Source organism: Bombina bombina, chromosome 4, assembly GCF_027579735.1.
Source record: "Bombina bombina isolate aBomBom1 chromosome 4, aBomBom1.pri, whole genome shotgun sequence".
Taxonomy (NCBI): Eukaryota; Metazoa; Chordata; class Amphibia; order Anura; family Bombinatoridae; genus Bombina; species Bombina bombina.
In genome coordinates, this window is record NC_069502.1 from 746475376 (window position 1) to 746498349 (window position 22974).

Here is a 22974-nt window from a genome sequence, read left to right on the forward strand (position 1 = left end):
CTAATGCAGATGCATATTTTAGCTCTTAAAATAGCTATATTTGTTTTCTATTTTTACTTTAAAGCGAAGGTAAACTTTCAAGAATGAGTGCCCGGTTTTTAAAAATACTACTAAAAACAGGGGCACTTTCATTCATGAAAGTTTAAATTTCACCCATTTTCTTAAAATATACTTACCTTTTCTTCTTGAAGCCGCTCCACCGCTTCACCAGCCTGTTGCAAGCCTCTTCAAATGCCAGTAATGACGATTCTGGCATCCTCCAATCACGACTTCCCCCCAGGGGAATCATTGCCTGAGGCAATACCGTGATTGGAGGAAGCCAGTTTCGTCATTGCTGGGTAAGTTAACCAGGAAGAAGCAGACAAGGGCATTGTTTCAGAACGGCGATCCGGGGTTTCAGAAGAAAAAGGTAAGTATTTTTAAAATACGGTGCAATGTCAATTTTCATGAAAGTGCCCCTGTTTTTAATAGTTTTTTTAAAAAAACGGGCACTTTCACATGAAAATTGACCTTCACTTTAAACAAGCCGAATTTTCTTATCCTCTATGCACATCTATCTATTTGTTGGTCTATCAATCTACTCAAAATGGCATTCCATATGTCTCTATCAACTCTTTATTGTGCTGACCATTATTTCTTCTACCAGTACAATATAGTATATACTAATATATTAGCTGGCGACACTAATACCTAATTCATTTCCCCAAATCACATTGCATCATGCTAAATACCTCCTGCGTTTGTTCACTTAAATCAATACCATGCTTTAATATGTTTTTCATTATATATTTTTCATTTATTATATTCAGGTTACTGTAAAGATTATTTTAAAAAATACTTACAAAATAATTTGTTCACCATGAATACATATTTTTTCCCTTTATATACATCACAAATTATCCCCCCCCCCCAGACTTTAAGTTTAATATTATACATTTTCAACAGATTTATTTGCAATATTATTATTCTCTTATTTACTTACAAGAACAAAAAAGACCTTTGTTGTGTGTGAGAAAAGATTTTATTTTGACAGTGCACAAAATCCAGGATAACTCCCCATAGGCTGAGTCAAGTTAATGCTAAGGGGTTAAGAATGGCTCTTACAGTGCTGGATACAGAATTCAATCTTGTTTGTCATTTTTGCCTCCCCAAAGTCTGGGAAAGCATACATTTATCTTTTTTTTTGAGAAAATGGTCCAAACTCATGCCAAATTACTGGGGTGGGGGGGTAGGGGGGGGGGGGCATTGCCAAATTATAAACTAGTGATAGCTTTAATGTAATGAAAGACTGACTATCAAATATAAAGCATTTCTCAGTTTACATGCAAATGAGCCCAATGAAAATGTAGTATGTTTAACCCTTATATTTTCCCATCAGACTTGATCATGACAATTTTATTAGGTATTTATGACACTTTTTTTATGTTATCCAGGGCCAGGTCAAAAAAATTGTGCTGCCTGGGTCCAAGAATACATTGATGCTCCCTTCCCAATAGTAACATTGCTTATTAGCATATCCACCTACTTGCCTGGCTGCTGACCATACTAAGCCTGCCTACCTGCATGCAACCAATGCTTATGCACATTGCGCAATAAGTGGGAAGGTAGTTAGGGAAGAGATGCACTTCTCCCACCTTGAATCTCGCCCCTGACCGATACTGTATCTTTGTGCACGATGTGGTTATGCTGCTGGAAGCCTGTGACTTCCCCCACTGAGACACAGGAGTTGTCTGGATCTGACAGCGACTGGACCCTTGTCAAGTGCTGCCTTTGTCCATTGGACACACTTGGTCCCATGGTTGTGTCCGCCCTGATCTTCTCTGTATCCATCAGTGATTTTTTATTTATTTAAATAAATTGTAGTTAGATTGAAACATCATTTGTACAGTTTTTAAATTGCCTAGGTTTTTGCCTTTCATGATCATAAAAAAGTGGTACTGATGTCATCTGCTTATAAATCATTGCTGAGTTTGGTGTGAATATTGTGCTTGAGGTTTTTAGAGACAAATTGAACGAAGAGGTATAAACTGGTTGAAATAAGAGAGGAAGATGCTTCTTCATTGAATATTAGGCAATAATAGCGGAAAATAAAAATGATATTTAAACAAATTATAGCATAATAAACATTATTAATGATACACATATAGCTCTAGGCCTAGATGTAAACAAGAATATTATTTAACACTAAAGAAATTCCCCCCCCAAAAAAAGACTAACAAAAAAAGTCACCTGATTTAAAATATTTTTCCATTTTATTTAATTATATAAACATATATATTAAAAAATATTTCTAACTTCATTATAATGAGCAAAATGTAATTCCATATGACAAAAGCTTAACTTACTAGTTGTATGTATACAGAAAAAAAATGTAAATGCAATGAATACTTATATAATACAAAACATAGTGGGAATATATTTAATATATTTAGGGCTATTTTACAAGTGGTGCACTATTTAACGCTTTCACTAGATCACTAATTAAGCTGGTAGTAAATTTTTTGCACAAGTCGGGTTGCGTATTGGTAATACGATTTGAAATTAAAAAATTATCGCTCTGGTGCTAACCCGACGTAAGCAAAAAGCGAACTTACGATATTGCATGCACAATAACCTATTTCCCCATAGAAGTCAATAAAGCAAAGAAAGTGGAAAAAAAGCACCATACTCGTGTGCAAACCCGATCGCATATTCTCATGTGCACTAACCCAACATGAATATTTCCTCCTATAAAGAAAGGGAATTCAGCACTCTTAATATATCAAAACAATATTATTTTATTTATTATCAAATATGATTCAAAGAATCTCTGTGTGACACATAATAAAAGAAACAAAACAAAATAGACCTATACTGCACATTTCTGAGTACAATGTAACCACTCAACTAAAACTAGCTGTTATCCTAGGTCACAGACTAAACAGACATGCATAAGTGGTATACAAAATGCGTACAAATATACTTCTTTAGCACATAAATTGATACAGAGCTAAATTGCTGTACTTTGAACAGGCTGTAGATACCAATTGGATTAAAAATCCAGAAAAATCCTACCGGTATGTGACCGTGGCATTCGCCGCACTCTAGGTCAGACAGAACTGGAAAGTTAATCCTTGATGTAAAGGTGCAATGTCAGTGCCAATAGACAATTAGCTTACATGATCCTGTGTAGAGTGGCTTACATTCCCCTCCTGGGACTCCCTTTCATGAGAGCTTGTGTACAAACGAGTGGTTTAGTTGCATCTTGTAAGCCCTCCTGCTCCTCTGATGTCACTGTGTTTACTCCAACGATACGGGTATGATGATTATAAGTTTTTCAAGAATATTGCTGATACATGGGACATCTGACTCCAGGGAGAGAGCGGCCGTCTCCTTGCCCCCAGAGTGCTTTCCCCAGATCTTTTCAACATGATATCCAGCAAGCAACGTGACCGGCTATATACACTGTGTGCAGAATTATTAGGCAAATTAGTATTTTGACCACATCATCCTCTTTATGCATGTTGTCTTACTCCAAGCTGTATAGGCTCGAAAGCCTACTACCAATTAAGCATATTAGGTGATGTGCATCTCTGTAATGAGAAGGGGTGTGGTCTAATGACATCAACACCCTATATCAGGTGTGCATAATTATTAGGCAACTTCCTTTCCTTTGGCAAAATGGGTCAAAAGAAGGACTTGACAGGCTCAGAAAAGTCAAAAATAGTGAGATATCTTGCAGAGGGATGCAGCACTCTTAAAATTGCAAAGCTTCTGAAGCGTGATCATCGAACAATCAAGCGTTTCATTCAAAATAGTCAACAGGGTTGCAAGAAGCGTGTGGAAAAACCAAGGCGCAAAATAACTGCCCATGAACTGAGAAAAGTCAAGCGTGCAGCTGCCAAGATGCCACTTGCCACCAGTTTGGCCATATTTCAGAGCTGCAACATCACTGGAGTGCCCAAAAGCACAAGGTGTGCAATACTCAGAGACATGGCCAAGGTAAGAAAGGCTGAAAGACGACCACCACTGAACAAGACACACAAGCTGAAACGTCAAGACTGGGCCAAGAAATATCTCAAGACTGATTTTTCTAAGGTTTTATGGACTGATGAAATGAGAGTGAGTCTTGATGGGCCAGATGGATGGGCCCGTGGCTGGATTGGTAAAGGGCAGAGAGCTCCAGTCCGACTCAGACGCCAGCAAGGTGGAGGTGGAGTACTGGTTTGGGCTGGTATCATCAAAGATGAGCTTGTGGGGCCTTTTCGGGTTGAGGATGGAGTCAAGCTCAACTCCCAGTCCTACTGCCAGTTTCTGGAAGACACCTTCTTCAAGCAGTGGTACAGGAAGAAGTCTGCATCCTTCAAGAAAAACATGATTTTCATGCAGGACAATGCTCCATCACACGCGTCCAAGTACTCCACAGCGTGGCTGGCAAGAAAGGGTATAAAAGAAGAAAATCTAATGACATGGCCTCCTTGTTCACCTGATCTGAACCCCATTGAGAACCTGTGGTCCATCATCAAATGTGAGATTTACAAGGAGGGAAAACAGTACACCTCTCTGAACAGTGTCTGGGAGGCTGTGGTTGCTGCTGCACGCAATGTTGATGGTGAACAGATCAAAACACTGACAGAATCCATGGATGGCAGGCTTTTGAGTGTCCTTGCAAAGAAAGGTGGCTATATTGGTCACTGATTTGTTTTTGTTTTGTTTTTGAATGTCAGAAATGTATATTTGTGAATGTTGAGATGTTATATTGGTTTCACTGGTAAAAATAAATAATTGAAATGGGTATATATTTGTTTTTTGTTAAGTTGCCTAATAATTATGCACAGTAATAGTCACCTGCACACACAGATATCCCCCTAAAATAGCTATAACTAAAAACAAACTAAAAACTACTTCCAAAACTATTCAGCTTTGATATTAATGAGTTTTTTGGGTTCATTGAGAACATGGTTGTTGTTCAATAATAAAATTAATCCTCAAAAATACAACTTGCCTAATAATTCTGCACTCCCTGTAGAAGCCTCTACTGTCAGAGCCAAACAGGATCAACTTGAAAAAGGTGTATAAGTCAGTATAGGTTTATATATATATATATATATATATATATATATATATATATATATATATACCTATACAAAAAAATCTTTGTTAAATATATGTGTCACAATTATTGGCACCTTTTTAGTCAATACTTTGTACTACATCCCTTTGCCAAGATAACAGCTCTGAGTCTTCTCCTATAATGCCTTATGAGATTGGAGAATACATGGCAAAGGATCTAAAATCATTCCTCTATACAGAATTTTTCCAGATCCTTTAAATCTCGAGGTTGACACTGGTGGACCCTCCTATTCAGTTCAACGCACAGGTGGGGTTCAAATCAGGGGACTGGGATGGCCATGGTAGGACCTTGATTTTGTGGTTAGTAAACCATTTTTGTGTTGATTTTGATATATGTTTTGGATCATTGTTAGTGATATCAAAATGTCCAGGTCTTCTGGCAGAAAACCAGCCCCAAATCATTAAAGAACCACCACCCTATTTAACTGTGGGTATGAGGTACTTTTCCATATGTCTACCTCTCTGTGTGCACCAAACCCACCTCTGGTTTATTGCCAAAAAGCTCTATTTTGGTTTCATCTAACCATAGAACCTGATACCATTTGAAGTTCCAGTAGTGTCTGGCAAACAGAGGACACTTGATTTTGTTTCTAGATGAGAGTAGAAGCTTTTTTAAAAAACAAACAAAATTACCCTTCCAAAGAACTTGTGGTGATGTAGGTGGTGTCAGATTGTAGTTTTGGAGACTTTTTGACCCCAAGATGCAACTAACTTCTGCAATTCTCCAGCTGCAATCCTTGGAGATATTTTGGCCACTCAAACCATCTTTTTTACAGTGCGTTGAGACAATATAGACACACATCCTCTTCCAAGTTGATTTATAACATTTATCATCCATTAATTTGACCAGCCATGTGCTGTATACTTAATATGTAACGTGCACCAAATGTTACAAAATCTATAACTTTTTGGGGAAGCATTTTTTGTAAAACCAAATATATATGCTTCAGTTTCAATCTGAAATGCACAATCTTTATTCTATTCACACACTGCAATAGTTTGTAATAGTCAGTTTTCCTATTAGCCCTAAAAGGAAAATGTATATTTCGTATGCCATGTGTTATATACTATTAATACATTCTACATATTACTGAGCTACATTATAGATAGAGTAGCAGATTTAGAGCTAGATTACAAGTGGAGCGCTAATTTCTCTGCCCATCTCTGCACGAGTTACCCCCTTCCCTGCCCTAGGTTCTCATGCCGTGAGACATTGGAGCCTATGGAAGCGCTCATGTGGGTGCAAAGCTTTAATGGAATGCAAACACAAGGTCGCATTCACATTGCGGGCCACTTCTAATGCCAGCGTACAATTGTTTGGAGGGGAGCGCAAATATCGAACTCACGAAAGCGCAATTTTGTGCTCCACTCGTTATCTGTCCCTTATTATTTAAGTGGTTTTACATGACTAAGTAGAGATCTGGATATTGATCATCGGGACATAAGTTTGAACTTGGCTTAGTCCAAATGTTTCTTATAGATTTTATTTTTCAATTAAATAATCGTTATTTTTATATGTATGTAACTTAAAGGGACACTGAATCTTTTGTGACTCAGATAGAGCATGCATTTTTACTTCTATTATAAAATTGTCTTCATTCTCTTGGTATGGTTATTTGCAAAGCAAGAATGTAAGTTTAGAGGCCGGCCCATTTTTGGTGAACATCCTGGGTTGTTCTTGCTTATTGGACAGCACCAATAAACAAGTACTGTCCATGGTTCTAAACCAACAATTTACTGGCTCCTTAGCACAGATGCTTTCTTTTTCAAATAAAGATAGCAAGAGAATGAATAAAAATTGATAATAGAAGTAAATTACAAAGTTGCTTAAAATTGAATGCTCTATCTGAATCATGAAAAACAAAATTTGGGTTCAGTGTCCCTTTAATTTATATTAGTTTTTTATGCTATATAACTGTAAAAATGGAACAGATCAAATAAACAAAATAAAAAAATGTTTATATTTAAGGAGCTTTTCTTTTAATAAAAAAAAACAAACCATAAAATAATATAATTATGTAATACAATTTAGTCTATGGTGACTCCAAAATTTATAGTAATAAATTAGGTGTTTTCCTGGAACTAGTAGCATTTTGGGATCATTTTCAACCCTCATTAGATAGATAAATAGATAGATAGATAGATAGATAGATAGATAGATAGATAGATAGATAGGTATTTAGACAGATAGATATACATATAGAAATATCTGCATATTTATATTATTGTTTATTGTCTGTGTATGTTTCTTTCACTCAAAGGCCTCTATTTAACAAGCTCCGTAAGGAGCTTGATGGCCCCTGTTTATGGCGAGTCTTCAGACTCGCCAGAAACAGCAGTTATGAAGCAGCGGTCACAAAGACCGCTGCTCCATAACCTGTCCGTCTGCTCTGAGCAAGCGGACAGACATCGCAGGAAATCAACCCGATCGAGTACGATCGGGTTGATTGACACCCCCCCGGTTTGGCGGCCTATTGGCCGCGAGTCTGCAGGGGGCGGCGTTGCACCAGCAGCTCTTGTGAGCTGCTGGTGCAATGCTGAATACGGCAAGCGTATTGCTCGCCGTATTCAGCGAGGTCTGTCGGACCTGATCCGCACTGTAGGATCAGGTCTGACAGACCTTGATAACTTGGGGCCAAAGCCTGGGAACAAGTCAGTGCTATAGGTGTTATATATCTCCTTGCATCATTCACTGTTGATTTTAAAAAAATATATAATTTAATATTTGATTAATATTCATCATGTTTCACTTATCTTTCATTAGATTGTTAAGGTAGAATTTAAAAAAAAAATGTAAGGTTTACTTAGTACAAAAAGATTCCCATTCTTCTGTAAATCTGCCATTAAATAATATTATTAATTGCATTCAGAGTACAAAGGTGTCTTGTAATCCCCAAGGCTATATCACATCATTCTCTAGGGACTTTTTTGTACATAAAAAGACATTTCTTTTTGTGCTGACAAAGATATACAACTTCATATTATATTTCTCATGAGATACTGTTTTTAGGATACAGATCTCACAAAAATGCTATTAAATTCATACTAAATTAGTTAAAATGAAAATAAAACAAACTCCCTCTATAAAGCCACCCACTCAATCTTTAAAAATTAAAACAATCAGATCTCTGGTTAACATTATAAATGTGCCCCAAGTGACCCCAAAATACAATATAGTCTATTTTATAAAAAATAAAAATTGTAGCATTTTTATTTTGTAATAAAATAACTGCACTAGGCAGTATTTTGGGGGTAATGTTGGTGGGTAAAAGTTTGTTTAGATTGCGGTCTATGGGAACTGTGTGTTCCCAGTAAATACTGTATATATGTTTGTGCATATATTCATATATATTTATGTGTTAATATGTGTATTTAATCATATACATATATATTTATGTGTTAATATGTGTATTTAATCATATACATATATATTTATGTGTTAATATGTGTATTTAATCATATACATATATATTTATGTGTTAATATGTGTATTTAATCATATACATATATATTTATGTGTTAATATGTGTATTTAATCATATACATATATATTTATGTGTTAATATGTGTATTTAATCATATACATATATATTTATGTGTTAATATGTGTATTTAATCATATACATATATATTTAATATTGCTACCATTGTTGGCTTAGGTTCTGTGCCATCTCCGACGGCATCAGAATGAGGATCCCATTGGAGCCTATAGAAGCGCGCTCTCATGAGCGCAATGCTTCCCAGCAATGCCAAAGCGTCAACTTGTAAAACCAGCGCACATTAGCGTGCACTGGTATTACTCAGTAGAGCCCAGAGTGATATTTAGCGCTCCACTTGTAATCTGATTTAATATAATGTAATCTAATCTAATATAATGTAATATAGCTCTGAAAATTTAGCAATGTCTAATTCTCAGAACTTAACTAGCTTCTCAAGGATAATTATATCATAAAGCCCATGAGAAAAAGATATTTAACGATTGCTAAACAATGCAACCTAAACTAACATTATAGCTAGAGCTAGCTTTGTTGTCTGCAGACTAAAGCCCAGATTGGTTTCTCTAAATAAAGTAAATGATGGATGCAGTTTGGCTATTGATACATAATTACAGTAAAAAGGATGTTAATGTGTTTATGAAAATGTTAAAGGGAAATTTCAGCCAAAATTGGAATCCACATGGATACATTTCATTTGGGAATAGAAGCATTTTTGTAATAAACATGTATTAGCAAATATGCTTCTAGTAAAAACTATAGCTGTTTCAAAAGTGTATTCAAGTATGCACCGTGCACCAGCATTTTAAACACAGCACTTGTTCAGAGAGGCTAAGGCGCTTGTAGCATCTGGTAATAACTCAATTTGTTAATTGCTGACATGAAACAAGCCCCACTGGTGCATTGAGCAGCTGCAGCATTTAAATGCTGGTGCACTTAGAATATCTAGCTATGCTTCACAGGCAGATAAAAATGTTAACACTAAAACAGTTATAACTTTGACTAGAAGCATTTTAGCCAGTACATATATATTGCAAATATGTTTCTATTCAAAGATGGTATTGCATTGACATTTTGACTAGAATGTCCCTTTAAGATTTGGCTGATATGTTATTCTATAGTAACACAACTAAAACATCTTATAATTACAAGGTGTGTACTGTCCCTTTAAAATATGTCACTGATTCATTATATATACTTTCCAACATATTGCAATTTCTTCTGTTTTGCTTCACACTAATACTCATGCTGTGTTATTTTGCCATAGAACGATGTGTAGTAGTAAACTGTAATCAAATCTAAAATGTACTTTTGACATGCAGTGTGCAGTATTTGCACTGGAATTTGTCGCTGTATAAGTAATTTGCAAAGACATATGGCCCAAAGCTTTTTTTTTTTTAATGATTTAGTTTTTTTTTTCCCATAGAGAAGCCACAAGAGTATTCACTTGATATTAAATATCCATTATGGAATGTTGCTGCAGGCAACCTTGTCATGGATAAAAGGCATAAGTCACTGACTTTTAAAATAATATACCCTGGAGCTTGCCCGAATTTCCTGAATTATGAAAATTTAACCAGTTCTTCCTGCCAAGATTAATAGTAGTGAAGTACAGAGATAAATGCTGTTCTCCTATGATAAATGTGACCACAACTGTCACATGAAATGTATCAGGGTCAAATTTGCTGCTTTATTTTATGAGTTTTGCATTGCAATTTGACAAATTCTGTTAAAGGGATACTAACTCAATTTTTTTCTTTAAAGATTCAGATAGAGCATGTAATTTTAAGCAACTTTCTAATTTACTCCTATTATCAAATTTCCTTTGTTGTCTTGCTATGTGTATTTAAAAAAGCATGAATGTAAGCATAAGAGCCGGCCCATTTTTGGTTCAGCACCTGGGTAGCCCTTGTTGATTGGTTGCTAAATGTAGCCACCAATTAACAAACGCTACCCAAGTGACGAACCAAAAATGGGCCGGCTCCCACCCTTATATTCTTGCTTTTTCAAATAAAGATAGCAAGAGAATGAAGAAAATTTGATAATAGGAGTAAATTAGAAAGTTGCTTAAAATTGCATGCTCTACCTGAATCATGAAAGACATTTTTTGGGTTTAGTATCCCTTTAAGGATGCATTTTTGGAGTTTTATGCAAGTAAACAGTAACTCATCTTCTTTTTGGTTTAAAAAAAGCCAACACAATTTAAAAGAAAAAAAATATCTATATTTTTTTTCAGGTGACGGACGAGGTGATGCCTGTAAGGATGACTTTGATAATGACAGTATTCCTGATATATATGATGTTTGTCCAGAAAACAGTGGAATTAGTGAAACTGATTTCAGAAAATTCCAAATGGTGCCTCTCGATCCAAAGGGAACAGCTCAGATTGATCCCAACTGGGTCATTCGTCATCAAGGAAAAGAGCTGGTGCAGACTGCCAACTCAGATCCTGGCATAGCAGTGGGTAAGTTGACATTCCTAATGGAAATATATATTCTATTCTTACAAAAATAAAGTAAGTGTACAATCAAGTGGCGAGATCATTGGACATAAATGGATTGGAAAAAGTCAAGGAGGGTCTAATTAACCAGTTAGTAGAAGCGATAGAAGTGTAAATTTGGATGAACCCATTAATAAGAATGAGCAAATATGTTCGATTTTCTTTAAGGGGAAATAGGGAGTGAAAATAGCCAAGTCAAGATTCCGATTGGGTGAGTTAACATATAGAATCTTTATCATTTAAACCTAAGGAAGGTGATGATGAGGTCTGAGATAAATACATTTATTGCTAATGAGAATTCTAAACCTCAATGAGTAAATCAGATATGGTAACTAGAGTGGCATATGGATCCTTGAAACTGCCTTTTTTAACATATCTTTACATGTATTTTCTTACACAGGATTTGACGAGTTCAGTGCAGTTGACTTCAGTGGTACTTTCTACGTGAATACTGATCGAGATGATGACTATGCAGGCTTCGTATTTAGCTATCAGTCCAGTAGCAGATTTTATGTACTTATGTGGAAGCAGGTCACACAAACCTACTGGGAGGATAAGCCATCTAGAGCATACGGATATTCTGGTGTATCTTTGAAAGTTGTAAACTCCACAACGGGTACTGGGGAGCATTTGAGAAATGCCCTATGGCACACTGGAAACACCCCAGGAGAGGTATACATGGCTTATAATTGCAAGAACAAGAAGCATGTTTATATAGAGTGTGAATATCTGTGAAAAAAAGTATTGTACAGAGTTTTAGATACCTAGAGGGAGATTTATCAAGCACCAGAAATGCTTGTGCAATGTTAAATGCTGACAGCATATTAAAATGGGGGTAGACAACCTAAACATTGTATGCAAGTTAACATTATTTACAACTCTGAAATTTCTTATTTTCTGTTTATTGTTGGAGAATTGGAAAACTCAATAAAAATTTAATTTAACAAAATTGTTTGTGGGCAAGGTTCCCATGCAGGCAACCTGTCTTCCATAAGAATGCAGGGAACCAGGCATAAACCAGGGAACCAATCAGACTGTTGCTTCTTAACTTGAGGTTGCAAGCTTACTTGAGCAAGCCTGCACCGCAAAGGCTCCAAAGCTGCACCTGCAGCTTCATAAAAGGAGCCCTTACATGTGTGTTGACCCCATGTTAATATTATGGGAGCAACAATTTAAAGGTACACTGTACTCTATACTGTAACTCTATACATCCATATGAAAGAGCACTATTTAACAAGTAGATGTTCGTGCCTGAAACTATATTAAGTGTAAGCTATTTCAGTTTAAACTAATATATCATTATTAGTTTTGCACTTCTTGCCAATGCTGATTGACTTATAAGTACTTCCAACTAAGGCTCAATAAAGCAGGCAGCACCTATCAACCAATGAGCATTAACAGGAAGAGCCTATTGGTCAGTGAGCATTATCAGTAACTGCATAGCACCAAATATAAAGTACTCCACTGATAAAGCTATTTAAGATTAAGTTTAAAAAAACTTTAAAGGACCATTTAACACTAAGGGCTGGATTACAAGTGGAGTGCTAATTATCACTTTCGCTAGAACGCTAACTGCGCTAGCGGCAAGCCTTTTGCGCTCGTCACATTGCGCTGGTATTACGAGTTGAAAGTAAATATTGATAGCACTTGCGCTAACCCATCGAGCGCAAAAGGCCGATCTTACACTATTGCACGCCCGATAACCTATTCCTCCATAGAAGTAATGGAGAAAAAAAAGTGATAAAACAAACTCCCTACTTGCACAAACCTTATCGCTATAAGCCCCTACTCTAATAACTCCTTAAACGCCACATAGTCCACCGCAAAGTCCCAACTACACTATTAACCCCATAAACCGCCAGCCCCCCAACATATAGTAAAATACTACACTATTAACCCCTAAACTGCCAGCCCCTTACTCAAAGTAAAACACTATACTATTAACCCCTAAACTGCCAGCCCCTTACTCAAAGTAAAACACTATACTATTAACCCCTAAATTGACAGCCCCAACTCAAAGTAAAACATTACACTATTAACCCCTAAATTGACAGCTCCCCAACACAAAATAACCGACTAACATCTAACCCCCCTAACCTAACAGCCCCTAAGTTAATCCAAAATAGAGTAACCTTTACCAAAAAAACTAACTACCTTTAAAAGATAAAGTAAAAAAAAATTCTATTCTTACCTATAAAAAATCTAACGTTGCTCAAATAAAAAATCTATTACCAAAAAAAATTACATTGCTTTACAAAAAGCTAACATTACAAAAAATAACAAACACTAACCTTACAAAAAATAACAAAGAAATTACCAAAAATAAAAAAAAGAATTATTCCTATTCTAAAACCCAAAATAAAAAAAATACCCCAAATAAAACAAAAACCTATTCTAAAACTAAACTACAAATAGCCCTTAAAAGGACCTTTTGTAGGAGATTGCCCTAAAGTGATCAAGCTCTTTTTCTTAAAATGAATACTACTACCCTCTAACATTAACCCTCCCCAAAAAAACAACATAAAAAATCGAGAAAAAAAAATCAAAAAGTGCATTGAAAAGGACATTTTGCTGATTATTTCCCTTATTTAGCTCTTTTGCTGCCCAGATTAAAAAAAAACAAAAACAAAAAACATAGAAAAAACACCCCAAAAACCCCCCTAACACTAAAGCCCAAGATGGTACTCACCAAAAAAAAGAAGTGCTCCATCGTCATCTCGGCGGTGGTCCTTCTTCATCCCGGTGGCGGTCCTTCTTCTTATCTTCATAAGGTCCTCTAAGACCCAAGTTACACTTGTAAAATATGGTGTTGAGAATATTAACTCTTTATGCTAAGGTGCGCCCTCTAAACCTGATTCGGACAGGTTCTATAGTAAAGTGTTAGACCTACAAGTTTAACTGCTGAGCCTAACTACCACCCTGGCTTTGCGCCAGGAATGCGGTAGTGTAAATAAATTAAGAGTCAAATAATAAATTAAAATCGGTAACAAGTAGAGAGCTATTTAAAATAACATGGAAGTCCCCTGACGCAGTTGCGTTTCTCTTACAATTGTAGGTCTAACACTTTACTATAGAACCTGTTCGAATCAGGTTTACAGGGCGCACCTTAACGTAAAGAGTTAACATTCTCAACACCATAATTTACGAGTGTAACATGTTTTGGGTCTAAGTATTCTAAACACTTTGGGATTATTACTGGCAGTACACAAACGTTGTGTGCTACGATATACTGCCTTTTTACTCTTAAAGTGAAAGTAAATCCTAGCGTTTGTAAACAAATAAAGGGGACTTTCATTTATGAAGTATAAGATACTTCATGTAGAAAGCTCCTTTATTTGTTTCAATTGATTTCCGTTTTTACCTTGTACAGCAGCCCACAGTAAAAAAAAGCCAATAGCTGTGCGGTAAATCCGGCTCCCATGGGCGCCAAGCCGGATTTACCGCACAGCTATTGGCGAAGAGGTGAAAATGTCACCTCTTAGCCAATTTTTTTTTTTGCTGTCATCATACGTAGTATATGATACAATTTAGATACACTGTTGATGTTAAATTTATGTTACCTGATACACTAGGTTGAGGTGATTTACATTATAACGTATCTATTTATTTACCTATTAGGGTAGCGATTATTTACTTTTGAGTCTCCCTATTCTTACTTTATTTATGCAACTAGTATTGTAGTGATTTAAAGGGACACTGAACCCAAATTTTTTCTTTTGTGATTCAGATAGAGCATGCAATTTTAAGCAACTTTCTTATTTACTCCTCAAATTTTCTTCATTCTCTTAGTATCTTTATTTGAAATGCAAGAATGTAAGTTTAGTTGCCGGCCCATTTTTGGTGAAGAACCTGGGTTATTTTTGCTGATTGGTGGATAAATTCATTCACCAATAAAAAAAAGTGCTGTCCATAGTCCTGAACTAAAAAGAAAAGCCTAGATGCCTTATTTTTCAAATAAAGATAGCAAGAGAACGAAGAAAAATTGATAATAGGAGTAAATTAGAAAGTTGCTTAATTTTGCATGCTCTATCTGAATTACAAAAGAAAAAAATTGGGTTCAGTGTCCCTTTAACTTCATGTAGGGCAGCAAACTCCTATCTCATATGCTGTCTGTTTTAATAGCAGAATCAATAAAAGTTACATTTTATATGTTTACAAAAATAATTTATTTGAATTTAATTTTGTTCTTGTTCCTATAGGCATCTTTCACCTATCTCCATGGGTTACTTCGTTTTTTGTTTATCCACATTTCATCAGACTGCATTATGTTAAACATAAACATATGAATGTAGCAAATACTATACTAATGGCATTTATTAGATTTTATTTTTATTTTATAGGTACGCACCTTGTGGCACGATCCCAAAAATGTTGGCTGGAAGGATTATACTGCATACAGGTGGCATCTGACCCACAAACCTAAGACTGGTTTTATCAGGTAAGCTAATATTTATATAAGGACCTAATACTGTATTTAAACCAGAAATTAGGGACAGTACCTATATGATTTTAGCTTAACTAATAGAAATACATGAGCTCATAATGCATTGGAATGGCATAAATAAATACCAAAAATTAAGTTAAAAAATTATCTTGTATCTATTGGGTACTTGTACGCAGCTAATCACCCATAAGGGTTTCAAGGCACTGCTCATTTTATCGACCCCAGAAGGATGAAAAGCTGAGTGGATCTCGCCTGGCATTGAAACCTGCAACCTCTTGTTGCTATGTGCCATATACCATGGAGCTTCTGAGTCCAGCCTATCACCCATACCGTAATAAAGTTTACTCTTGGCCCTATTCCAGTGCAATTTATCCTATACACTACCCTGTCTCAGTTCAAATTAACTCTAAATGATTACCCCCACAGCAACTGTAACTATTTCCCATTTTAAGCAATAACTCCATATTGGTTTCCTCCAACACTAAATTAATACCCCATCCCTTCACCATCACAAAACACTTGAACCCCAACACCTAAACTCATTCCCCAACATAAAAAAATGCACCTTTAAGAAATAATATTATTTAATTATAAAGAGCCATTGTAAGGTACACAATTAAACACATTCATAATACAAATATTTAAACAGACTAAACACAACAGGTTAAAGAGAGAATAGACAGGAGGTGTGGTCAGTAGTTATAATTTTTATCAATTGGTCTCTTACAATCTACATGTCAAAGAATAAGGGGACAAAAGATGTTATTGTTCTCATGTAGTGCTGCCAAATACAGTATAGCTGGGTAAACGAGTAGCGGTACACAGTTACATTAATTTATTATTTAAACCCAATGTCCAATAACCTTAACACCTCAACTTCTTCAACCCAAACAGACACATATCTTGACCTCTTCATTCCATACTGTGCTCTGTTTAAAGAAGGGGCTCCTACCTATTTATAGAAAAAAAAAATATTAAACCCTGGTTGGCTGATTAGATTAACCAGTCATGACTGGGCATGGTCAATCCCACTGTCAAAACTTTGCCTCCCCATTCTTCAGCTTTGCTAATCATATACAGCATTTTGACAGACACTGTTTACTAATATATGTACAATTTTCATTTTGCCTTACAGGGTAGTTGTTTATGAAGGAAAGCAGATTATGGCAGACTCTGGCCCTGTATACGACAAGACATATGCTGGTGGACGACTTGGACTGTTTGTGTTCTCTCAAGAAATGGTTTTCTTCTCAGATCTTAAATATGAATGCAAAGGTTTGTATTTTACTTAATAATGCAATTTTTTTGGGGGGGGATTGGGGGGAATTTATTATTTGAAAATAAGGTTAGCACACTTGAGAATATGCAATCAGGTTTGATGTGATTAGGGTATAAGGTTTTCCCCCCACCTTTTTTGCGATGGAAACTGTTTACTTTCAACTTGTAATACGAGTGCTACCTCACTCAAGCAAAAACCATACTTCTACCTGAGTCAGCACTCAAGCAGGAGCATTAAATACCGCTCCACTCGTAATCTAGCCCTTAATGTTGTAATTGTTCCACTGAAACAAATCACAGTTAATTTCAAACAGGTCTTGTAATTTAATATTGTATTGTTCATTTATATACTGAATTAATTATAAGTAAGAATTATGTTATTAATTAAAGGGATAGTAAAACCCAAAATGTTCTTTTATGATTCAGATAGAACATACAATTTTAAACAACTTTCCAATTTAATTCAATTATCACATTTTCTTCATTCTCTTGTTATCCATTGCTGAAGGGACAGCATTGCACTACTGACAGGAAGCTAAAAATATCTATTTAGCCAAGCACAAGAGACAAATGTGTGCAGGCACCAATTAGCAGCAGCTCCCACTAGTGTATGATATGTGCGTATTCATTTTTTAACAAGGGATACTAAGAGAACGAAGCACATTTGAAAATAGAAGTGAATTTAAAAGTGTCTTAAAATGACATGCTCTATCTGAATCATGCAAGTTTAATTTTGACTTTCAGACCCTTTAATATGAAATATATTGCTTTAACTATATATATATATATATATATATATATATATATATATATATATATATATATAATTTCTTAATTTCTTATTATAATAAATCATATCATACTTTATCAGAGGCTACATTACATAGCTTTTGCAAAACTGCACCATGGTAACTTTGCAATCTAGTGTTTTGGTTTATTGTATGAGCTCACTGAAAACATATTGATTAAAACAAACCCTTTCCTCATGAATTGCCATTAATAATTCCATATGTTTGCATAAGGGATGACATAATCCTGGGAGTATCCAAAACTTTGTTTGCTTATAACTGGATCAAGTCTCTTGGGGGTTTTATCACTCAACATCTGCAAAATTTTGTTATCATAATCAACATAATTATTAAAGGCCTGACATCCATTAGCTTGCGTAACCTTTATTTCATGTCAGAAGCTTAAAAGTACGGACTCTCCTATGTCTTTAAACCAATGAGATTATTCATTTTCATATGTCCTTTCATAATCCATCTCTTATTAAATAAAAAAAGACGATAAAAAGTTTCCAATGTATGCAACTAAACCAGCTATAATCTATTTGCATGGTATATTTGGTGTACAAAATCTACCTAATACAATTATGTTGGAGCCCGTCTTAACATGGAAGTCAACATTAAAGTTTCCCATTGAGTGTACAATTTTGAAAATGTTACAATTTACATATTTTTGCTAAAACTTAGCTTCTTTGTATGAGGACATATTTTGATAGGCTCAGGAACATGCAGGTTTTTTTGATAATTATATATATATATATATATATATATATATATATATAGTTGCAAACCCTGCTGTCATATAGTGCTATAGACACATGCATTTTCCTTAGCATACACTAGTATGCGTTCAAGGAAAGAGGCCACATTTCAACAATGGATACCAAGAGAAAAATATGTTAACAAAATTATATACGTTGTTTATAGTCTTAAGGCCCACGGTCTATTTTAGTATTTTTCCATCTGGGTTAAGTGCCAAATGTGACGTATGTTGAAAAAGAAAAATACTATGTTAAATATTTTATAATTTTGCCTTTTTTAGTTTAATATAATTTCTGGATTAATGAGTAAAATGGAATTATACATGTGCTTGTTTATAGCCATTTGCAGTATAATATATTTTGGGAACATGGATCTACTGGTATTTAGATTGGGGTAAAACTCAAGTATGATACAAAAGTACAGCCCATGTGACATCTCATATTTGGGCCTGTTCCCTCTTGACCGTAGACTAGCGCATGCAGACTGACTAAATCCAGCTGCACTCGTTTAGCTTTGCTATGTTCACCAAAATGGGCCGGCATCTAAACTTAGATTCTTGCATTTCAAATAAAGATACCAAGAGAATAAAGAACATTTGATAATAGGAGTAAATTAGAAAGTTGCTTAAAAATTCATGCTCTATCTGAATCACAAAAGAAAAATTTTGGATTCAGTGTCCCTTTAATTACTTTGTATAAACATATGTTAATAATTACTGGATAGTTATAAAGTATATTTTTATGGTCTTCTTTTACCAAAGCACTGAACTTTATTCTGGGCATTAAAATATAAAAATATATTATATCATCAATGTGTTTTTTGTTGACTTGGATCCCACTATATAACTTTTTATTGTATATGAATTCTTTATTCACAATAAAAAAAATGTTTTAATTAGTCTTCAGACAAAAAAGTAAGCTTCAAAAACACTGCTTTAATACTAGTACATTTTGCATGTTTAAAATTTATGGTTGATAATGTAATGTTTTCTGTTTGTAGATTTCTAAGTACTAGTGCAACATAAAGTAGAAAGTACTTATTATTGGCGACCAAGACACCTCAGCTCACCCAGTACTCCAAATTGCTCTTTTTAATTACCTCTTGGCTACTGGAAGGGAAGAGCCTTGTGTACCATCCAAAAAAACAGAGAAGTGAACCAATGGAAAATAAAGTGAAAATCAAACACAGAAGAATGGAGGAAAAAAACCAAAATATTACATGTTTTCTAAATAAGTATAATGCAGAGATGAGTGAATTTCTCTTTATTTAATATTCTTAATTGATGCAATACTAATATCACAGTATAGTATAATAAATATAAATATAATGCATAATTCCCGGCTCATACAAATGAAAATCTCATTGCACCCTTGTTTTACTTCTAAGCATTTGAGTAATTAACTCATTAATTATTCTAAAACGCACACATCTATATAATCCAATTTCATTGGAACTTCTGGACTATCATTACAATAATAATCCGCATGTTGTGCAATATAGATAGTTAAGTAAATGTACAAAAAGAAATATTTAAATGAAAGATGAAATGAATACACAGATGTGAATGTAAAAAATTTCCTTATTGAGTGCCTTAAATATAATATCAGCCTCTGTTTTCTAATGTTAACCCTATACACTGACTGTAATGCAGTACATCATAAAATGCTTCTTAGGGGCCTATTTATGATTGCGCGAGCGGACATGATCCGATATGGCAGATCATGTCCGCTGCACATCGATAAATGCTGACAGCATACACTCTCGGCATTTATCATTGCATCAGCAGTTCTTGTGAACTTCTGGTGCAATGCCGCCCCCCCTGCAGATTTGCAGCCAATCGGCCGCTAGCAGTTGGTGTCAATCAACCCCTGTCGATTTCTATCCGTGGCCTGAGACCAGGCGGACAGGTTATGGAACTTGATAAATATGCCCCCAAACCTAGACCACTAGAGATCAATTATTGCTATATTTAATATCCCTTTACAATATTTCTTGCGTAGGTAGGATAAAACATTTGGATCGGTGTTCAGTTATGCATTTTAGTTACTGGAAAAATAATTTCCTAAAAAAAAATATTGATAGGTTATGTAAAATCATTATTTAGCTTCTCAAACATAGATTTAGTAAATGCTATGTTTCTTCTGGAAAGATGCATAGACATAAGGATTTTGATGGTAGATGAGAACAAATACTTTTTTCTTAAGTGTTATCTCAATTAATATCCAGGATAGAGATATAGATCCTCTAGATATTCCTAATACATACAGTATATGTATATATATATATATACAGTATATAAAAGTTCAGACAGATTGCACTCCAGACCTCCAATAGCAACAACCCAAGGTGCATCAAGACAAGTCATAAACAGCAGCAAAGGACAAGTGTGTACCACTTTTTGTCTTAGGATGGACCGTATGGTCTGAAAACTTTCACAAATAAGGAATCTTATTGGAGTGCGCTTCCTTTGCTGCTGTATATACAGTATATATATATATATATATATATATATATATATATATATATATAGAAAGAAAGAAAAGGATTCAAGAATGTATAGGCTTTTAAAAATATTTATAAATTTAAACTAGTTGGACCTGATTGTCCTAAGCAATCTTCAAACTTAATGAATAGCTCAACAAATTGCCTTATATTTTCTATATTAATTGTTTGGGCTCCAGATAATGCATACAGAATTTATAACATGATATTTCTCGTTATTGGTGGCCATTGGATAGCATTAATTATGTGGGACTCTTTTATTTTTAAAAAAAATAAATAAATACAGTTACAGTCTAGATAAACATTTTTTGCATATTCAACGTGAGGTTCATGTTTATAATAAACAGCTAAAACCAATCTTTCATATCTTCTAGGAAACCTAATACACAATTATTACAATGTTATTATTATCATACCACTAGAATTTCAGTAGTATATTTCACAGGGCAAGTTTTTAAATATTACAGTAACAAATTACATTAACTCTACAATATTTGCATACAATAAAGTGTTTCTGTAATGTATAAATTATGCCCTTTTACATGCACAATAATATTATAATGTAATAGCTAACAAATGCTTGTTTGATGCCTATTTAGATGACAAATGTGTACTGAAATGTTAGCTGCCGTGCTTAATGTAATTATTCCACAACCATCATCTGTTATTTTATAACCTGGGTACAATATACATCTGTCATTTATCAATGCCCTGTGTAGTTTTGTATAACTCTGTAAATAGGACTTTTTGATAGTATGGGGGGTACCAGACTTTGTAGTAGCAAGAAAAAAGTTATTCAATTGAAATATAAGATATTCTAATAGTTATTTTTATTAATAAAAACATAAGCAAAGAGATTTGATGTATAGATAAGATATAACCAGGGAATTATAGAATTCGGAAGAATTGAATTTTGGTCTATAATGCATTTTCATGTATTTTATTGTTTTATTCTTTTGAACAAATTCACTGTGTTATTTTTTTTTTTGCACATTTATAATATTGTTTTCTTAATGTTTTTTTTTTTTTTTAAATGTTCAAATTTGTAGTGTTTCTTTTTTCTTCTTCATACATCAAAATCTCCAGTTCTTCATTAAATGTATGCAATGTAATTGATGTGTAGTCTATTTGGGGTTTGTTCCACAAAACGTGGAACAGAAGATGTTAATATTAATAGACTGTACAATTATGTGTCCTTTGTAAATTATTTATGATGTCGTTTTTTTTTTTCTTTCTTCCACGTATTTTAGTTTTATTGAAGTAAAAAAAAAGAAAAAGAGTAATTGTGTTTTCCAAAGATTGTAAATACTTATTTATTTGTTTACATTATGAAGTCCTACATTTAACCAAAGCCTACGTTTTTTTATACTTATTAAACATTGGTTAGTAAATAAAATATAAACAAAGGTTTCATTGATACATTTCTCATTACCTTTTATTTTGGTAATAAAACACTTATGTTTGGTTCACTTTATTATTTTATGCCTTTTTGGCGATATTGAATTTTAAAATGGTAATTAGCCCGTTATCCAATTGCATTCTGTGATTAATAAATAAATATGATACTTTTATAATCAAAATGAAAAAATGTAAAAGGATTTTAAATGACAGTTTCAAATAAACTGGTGGTCTTCAATCTCACTGATTATATTAGATAAAACATCCATTTAGATATCTGACCAACCATATTATTCTTTTTGCTATAATGATTACCCTTAAATTAAGCTGGCATTCATAGATTTTTTTTAATTTGTTTTTTTTGTTTTGTTTATTTTAATACTAGAATTACTGTCTTTAATTTGTAAAGTGATTGCAAATAGTGGGTAGAATATTAGATTACAGTGTGATATTTTCAAAGTTTAGTTACGAGGTCAGTTTCTTCAACAAAATAGTTTAAAATGTTCAAGGACAAAGTGTTATAGCCGTTCAGTTGTACTTAAGTCAAGGGCACTCAAACAAATTACAATTTGAGTACATCCCTACTTACCAGTGATTATCAATGACCCAATCATCTTAATCTAGGTATTGGGTTCCACATATCCTGGACTGTTAATCCATCCCTGAAGGGAGAGCTGGTATCCAGTGCTCATTATGACT

At 34.3% G+C, this 22974-nt stretch overlaps 1 protein-coding gene across 1 annotated transcript in view; it reads left to right on the top strand.

Moving 5' to 3' along the window:
* Window positions 1-22294, top strand: part of THBS2 (thrombospondin 2) — a 130133-nt gene extending 107839 nt beyond the window's left edge. Inside the window, exons 18-22 of the mRNA XM_053711002.1 lie at window positions 10843-11070; window positions 11507-11778; window positions 15447-15544; window positions 16686-16825; window positions 19375-22294. Of these exons, the coding sequence (XP_053566977.1) occupies window positions 10843-11070; window positions 11507-11778; window positions 15447-15544; window positions 16686-16825; window positions 19375-19382 (746 nt within the window). The 3' untranslated portion in view covers window positions 19383-22294. The remainder of the gene's footprint in view (window positions 1-10842; window positions 11071-11506; window positions 11779-15446; window positions 15545-16685; window positions 16826-19374) is intronic.
* The last annotated feature ends 680 nt before the right edge of the window (window positions 22295-22974 follow it).